The 6,834-nt window shown below is 35.7% G+C and overlaps 1 protein-coding gene across 1 annotated transcript in view; it reads left to right on the plus strand.

Annotated features, from left to right (window-relative positions):
* Nucleotides 1-6,386, plus strand: part of KITLG (KIT ligand) — a 136,584-nt gene extending 130,198 nt beyond the window's left edge. Inside the window, exons 9-10 of the mRNA XM_017743902.1 lie at nucleotides 1,140-1,223; nucleotides 2,417-6,386. Coding sequence (XP_017599391.1) covers nucleotides 1,140-1,179 — 40 coding nt within the window. The 3' untranslated portion in view covers nucleotides 1,180-1,223; nucleotides 2,417-6,386. The remainder of the gene's footprint in view (nucleotides 1-1,139; nucleotides 1,224-2,416) is intronic.
* Nucleotides 6,387-6,834: the final 448 nt, after the last annotated feature.

Raw genomic sequence — 6,834 nt, forward strand, 5'->3', positions numbered from 1 at the left:
TAAAGCTAGGTCAAAACTATGGAAATAAATAGAAAGCAATGTCTTTTTGGTTGTGCTCCTAAATCCTTTTAAATACCCTTTACAATAACATTTTTATGTTCTTTCACTTTTTTTACATTCCCCAGGGTACTATGTTTTCTGTTTTGTTTTCTTTTTAAAGTTTGTAGAAAGTTAATGAGAACTCATTCAAATGCTAATAACTTCCTAAGGTCATCCTGAAATGATTCATGGCTCTCTTCCTACTTATACACTGCTTTATCTGATTTTTAAAGAGAAAAAGTTCTCAGCCAATCAAATATACCTTAGAAATAACAGTTCAAGGGTTTGAAGCTCCTTGGATATGACTTGGGCAAGGAATTCTGTGAAATCCAGGAAAGTACTTAGGGACATTTTAAGTTAGAATAGTCCATGCTAAAGCATTTTGAGAGTATTAACTTCATATTGCATGATGTTTGGTCAGATTTTAACTATGAAATATTTAGGGAAAAAACTGATGCAGGTGGCAGAAGGACACATCCTGTAGTTTTCTCACAGTGTGTGAAATGCCTGCTGCTGCCCATTGTTGAAGGCAGAAATAGGCAAGGTTCTGATCTAGCAGTTTGGTCACAGGAGCTGAAATTTTCAGTCTTTAAGCTTGCTAAAGTAATAAATTCTTTAAACAAATTTTCTTCATATACAGTATGTAGAATGGAAGACTGTGTATTCATTTCACCAAGTATATTAGTTGCTACAAATAGCTCATTCTGCGCCTCATCCTCATAAATGTTAAAACCTGTGGAATGGAAAATACATCTTCCTTTTAACGTCACAGAAAATATAAAACATTGTTTTATATGAAGGAAAGATTAAACAGTTAAATGCAGGAGAGGGCCTTAGCAGGAACTTGAAACAGACTGCATTCTCCATCAGATGTCTTCTTAAATATATGGCATGTGTTATGGCATATATGGCATAGATGAGTATTACAAATTTCTCCTCCCTGAGAAATTAGGACTATTCATCTGTAAGTAGGAAGACCTAATATCAAACATAAATTATAATTCTTTGGGCTCCCTTTTATTTTAACTAACTTATAAACCCTTCTATTCTATTTCCTTGAAAGACTAGTACTGTAGTAATAAAGAACCTTTTTATTCCAGTATGTTGCAGCAAAAAGAAAAGGAGCATCTACAGGTGTAGCTGTTGCTTTTTCTCCCTCAACACTGTTACTGTTTTGTGTACTGGTAAGTTCTTATGGTGAGAGTCTTACCATAGACTTAACTACTTTCAGCTGCTGCAATATAAAGTGATTCAGAGTCCATTTTGGGGAAAAAATAAACCTTGCTACCAGTAGGCTTCATTTGTGCATAAGATCTTTAGCAGCTAATTTAATTAATCCTTTATCATTAATTTAAACCTTTGATTTTTAACTTGAATGCTTAAAAATGAAATCTACAAGAATTCCAGAATGAAGGACAGCTACTGCTTCTCCTTTTTGGTGTTAGAGCTGATACAGAGAAGCCTTCAGCTGTTATACTGCAGCTGTTTCAAGGCAATGTGAACTAAAAAACACAATCTGGTAAAATTAGCAGGTGACTGTAGGAGAACAGGCTGAGTAGAGCTGAGCTTTTATTAATTGTAGCTTAGTCAGCACATTTTGTAGTCTCTGTAGCCTTATCAGATGCATCACTCTTGCTTTAGTATGTAAGAGGGAAGAGCAAAGGTGAGTGAGATTTCTCAGTCCCAGCTGTCCTCTGCAGAACAGTGCACTTCTCTGGCAAGAGGCTTCTTACCATAGAAACTGCTGTATTTAACCCATGGGAATCAATGTAAGGGTCTGGAAAACTCAGGCAGTGCTGAACTCTCTTCATGTTTTATCATGAGTGGAAAGAGCAACGTAAGAGTATAACAGACAATCTCAGTTTTGCAGTTCATCCTGTAGCAGTTACTCTCAGGTGTTCGTTATGATTGAGTTAGCTACAACTTGAGAGCTTTTTCAGTCTCCTTAATTGCTTTGTTCTACCATCTGTCCATTGAGAAGGAAAGTTGTGACTGCATTGGACAATTCATTCCATTTTTCCAAAGATTTAAGCTCAGTTTGGGTTGTCCAGATGACTTCAAAGGGAAGTTTGCTGCCAGAGATTGCCAGTACCAAAATGCACAAACGTAACAGTTCTGTAAAACCATGAGAGTTGTTTCATTAGCTTAGATGAAATCAATGAGCTTTTGCAGGCAAGTATGTTGTTGGACCAGGGAAGTACATCTTGTAAGATTTTTCTTTCTGAGTAAAGAAATCTCTATGCAAGTGTCATTAAATTTATTTCCAAAAGTATAAGGAAAAAATGTCTATGTTGAATGTCTGTGAAAAGCTCTAGTGTTTAGTAATACAGAGAGGGAAACTAATCAGCAAAATCAGAATTTCTGTTTTTCTCTTCAGGCAGGTAACAGTTCCATGTTCGCTTCATAAATGAAGCAGCTTTAACCACATTCGTATTCCTTCTGGAGTGACAGACTGAGTCTGCATCTGTTGTTGCCGCCCATGACTCCATAGACATGATACAGAAATGAGGACAATTTGTGTTTGTTACTGTGAAACCAACACTGAATTGAACAATGACAAGAAGAGTGTGCACTTAGCAGGACTGTATCTTATGTGAATATCTACCTTGTGTGACATTTGATGTTTTTTAATTGCATTAGTACTTTCAGCTGACTCTGGCAAACAAAGTATGTCCTGAACAAAAAAGCATCCTTCAAATGCCTCCAACTGTGTGTAATCATTGCAAGTCATAAATACCTTTGCATCCTTAATTTAAATTCTGTGTCCTCTACCTTACATTGATATCTTCAGATAAAGCACAGACAGAAAGTGCAGAAATGGATACAGATAACCTACACTTCAATATTGTATATAAAATTTGAAAGCAAAGTCATGCCATGAGCTCGTGTTCTAGACTTAGACTTGTAAGGATCTGTGTTTATGTCTGTCAAGGGCTGTGTGTACAGCAACATGTGGTCTCTGTCGCGTGCCAGGTGGCTGGTTGCCCACCCCAGAAAGCCTCAAGAATTCATCAGCGTTGGTGGTCTCTGTTCAGAAGAAGCAAATAGTGGATGAAGACAAAGTAAAGAGGAGGTGAATGTACCTCATGGAGCTTCGAAGAATTAAGAGTAACTGCTGGTTATGTGAACACTGGTGAAATTTCCAGTCACGCTAAAGGAAAGTAAAGAGTCTGAATTGCGTTCAAACATCAGAATAAAGACAAACCCAGGAATTGCATTTTAAATTCTGAAGATGCATGCCATTGATACTTTGTCTTTAAATGTATAGCATAGCAAATCTGAAAGATCCTGAGAGTGTATTTAGCTTTTACTTACATCAGCTGTAATAAATGTTTACATTGTGTTTTAAGTGATTAGTAAGCTTTAATATCCTGGCATTCTCCACTCTTGAAAGTTAATTCTTTTGAAACAAAAGAGAAAGGCTTTGTTTCCCACCTGTCTTCTGCATCTATGACTGTTATAGCATCCATGGAATATGAACAGGACTGATGTACAGATGTGCGTTTTCAAGTAAATCCTAAAAATACCATAGTAGAAGTTACAAGTGTAGTAACTTTCATCTTGTCTCTTGCCAGATAATGAGTTATTTATCTGTATTAGGGTTGTAATTCAGAAAGGTAAAAGGTTGCAACTCACATCAGGTGACACACTGTCATCTGTTGTGATATTGACCAGGTCAGCAAGTTTTAGTTTAAGTAACTTGAAAACTTAAAAAAAACCCCAAACAACCCTTTTAAAGTTTTGCATAAAGTTTGAGTTCTCTTTAAAATGTATAGTTACTGAATTTTTTAAGAGTTCTTGTGGAAATTTTAATCTTCTGCTGAATTTTCTGAGAACCATGCATAAAAAGAATATGTCAGACATATAATATATATGTGTGTGTGCGTGCATGTGTGTGTGTGTATTATTGGTAAAACTGTCTTTCATACTTAGAAAAAAGGAAAAATCTCAGAACCTTACCGTACTTGATGACAGAGCTGATGTGTGCATGTAGCCACACCATGTGGAATTTTGACCCTACTGTAATCAATGCTGAAATTTCTCATGAATTCACTGATACAAGGATTTGATCATGTGGAATTTTTATTTATACTCAGGCCCTTTTTGCACTTTCTGTTTGTCAGAAAAGGGCCCTCAAGTCCTACTGAGCTGGTATAAATCAGCATAGTTCCATTAAGCATAACTTTGGGGTTTGCATCACCTGAGGAACTTTCTTAGACAAGATCAAAAGAAGTTTAGTGTGGGGATTAGGCTTTCATGTTTATTCTGAAGATGCTGGAGCACTCACCAGTTAATAATCAGGGTTGCTCACCACTTCTAAAAAGTAAGTGCATTGCTCAAACATTGGAATTCCCCATCTGAAGCTTAGTCTCCTTTGACACTGTGTAGTTCTTTACCCACAAGGCTCTCAGATATTGAGTTTCAAATTTATTGAAGAGTTACTCTAAAAGAAATGTCAGCATGACCTAATTGATAGAAATTTGCACCTTATTGGTAATGCAGAGAATAATTGTGTATTGGTTTTGATTGAATGGAAAAGTATCCACAGTAAATGGAAGTGTGTTTATACAATCCTTACACATTGTATAAAAACTTTGAATACTTCATACAATGTGCTCTTGAGGCTAGCTTATATATTTAAGGGTTTGTTTTTTTTCTTATATTCAGTAAAACAAAAATCTGGTATTTATTAATGCTCTTTGTTGATAAAAAATATTCATTTTCCTAAATGCATTCTTTACGGAAAATCAAATACCCAAATACTTTAATATTCAAAAGCATGATATTTTAGGCTTCTTAATCTTCAGTACTATAGAAAATAACAGTTATGAATTGAAACATATAATAAACACACTTTGACCATGACAAAATGTTCACCTTCCAGGAGCAACATCTTGAAGTAAGTCGCTTTCAAATAATGTCAGACACTTTAATCTCTTCTGTGGAGCAAGGTAAATTTAAGGTTATATGAGAACAGAAAGAAAATTCATGTATAAACTTTTGACCTTCACATCACAAACACTGTTCTTTGAATGTGCATGAAAGTCATATGACACCTGGAATAGCAGAACTCTTGTTGGACCACATGGTTTTCCCATTCTTTTCCCCCCTTTTAAGAGATCTGAACAGAACATTGGGCATTCTCAATCCTCTTGCAAAGCAGAAGGAGACTTCTAGACATGCATGGATACACTAGATGGCATGGCACTTGGAAGTGGGATCGTGAATTTACTGAAAACTTTCTGTGCCCGCTGAGGAGATCTTTACTTTGGGCATAGTGAAATTTTGAAAGACTACAGACTTGTGAGACATCTTTGAAATCAATGGAAATAGATCAAGTTACTCTTCAGTTGGAGATGGGGTGGCAGAAATAGTCCTTTAATTGCTTCTGTATTCCATTGTAAGCTGTTTAACTTCTAGAGAGTAATCAGGTTTTTCAGTCTTCTTTTTGGGTAGACAGGGCCCATGCATTAACACAGTCAGAAAATTAACACCCTTCCTCTTAAAATAAAATTGGGGAAAAAATGGGTGGTTTATTTTTTTTTTTATATATAAGTCAACCAAATTTGGCTTTTGGATGTCTGTGGTTTGGTGAGAAATGTAACATTTTTAGGTTTCCTTTGAAATAGTTGAATTTGCATGCAATTAATAGTGGCCTTGTGAGAATAAAAAAGCAGATAGTCATATACTAACTGTTCTACTTTAGACATGTGTTTACTTGAATGAATTAATGGTACTTATTTCATCATGAGGTCATTTTATAAGCAAGCTTATAAAATGTGCTTTACTATGGAGTATGTGTACAACCTGCACATTTTTTAGATTCTCATCTGCAGCAGCTCTGTTTTCTCTGTTCTCTACGTAATACGCTGAAACTGTTCAGTACACAAAATAGAATTATTAAATTGAAAATCTGACTGTACATATAAAATACTGATATTTTGAGTTAGATTTACATTTAAGAATTATCCAACATTCTTCAATTCAGGAATATGATTCAACTGTCTTAAATGCAGATTTACAGTAATGGTGGCATGTTGCTATTTTGTTATCAAATTGATGGAACGCAGAATCTTCAGACTCTTTAGTGATAGAGACACAGACATTTGCTGGTTGCATCATGGGCAAATTCATTTATTTCAATGTAAATGTCAGCACAGTTTTGCATAGTTACATTCTGACTGAAGGTAATCAACGAAGTTTATAAAATGTGATGTGTATGTACATATGTGTCCTCTTAAAGGTAGATGTTTTACCAGATCCCTTTTTATACCAGTTCATATTTGGAATTTACATTATATACATATACTTTATTGTTCTAAATAAAGATATTATGCACTGTCAAATAATTAGTATATTGCATTGCATCAGTCCCATTTAAGACCTTTTTAAGTCCTATCATCATCTGGAAGAATTCTCTGTCAGAACATATGCTACTTGATGCAGACTCCTTCACTTGATGCAGACATTCCATGTTGATGCACTTTTTTCCAGTGAATGGCATTTACCAGGGTCTTTCAATAGAAACCAGAGCTTATCCTGTAAGGATGGCATCCTTCCTTTAAGGTTTCAGCAGTTTATTTTGGCTTTTCTGTAAGAAGTCTAGGATGGGATGGAAAAAACTGCGCTGCTCAGGGAAGTTTGGCACTTCTCCATTCCTGAGAGAGAATGGAAAGATGACAGCTTAAGAGGTAAACCTGCTGAGACTTTCAGCCTGCCTCAGAGAGCATTAAGGAGCTTTGGAATAATGAGAGGGGAAGTTGCAGTCGGCAGATACAGAGGGATTTGAAAATA

The sequence above is a fragment of the Corvus brachyrhynchos genome, unplaced genomic scaffold, assembly GCF_000691975.1.
Source record: "Corvus brachyrhynchos isolate BGI_N302 unplaced genomic scaffold, ASM69197v1 scaffold9, whole genome shotgun sequence".
NCBI lineage: Eukaryota > Metazoa > Chordata > Aves > Passeriformes > Corvidae > Corvus > Corvus brachyrhynchos.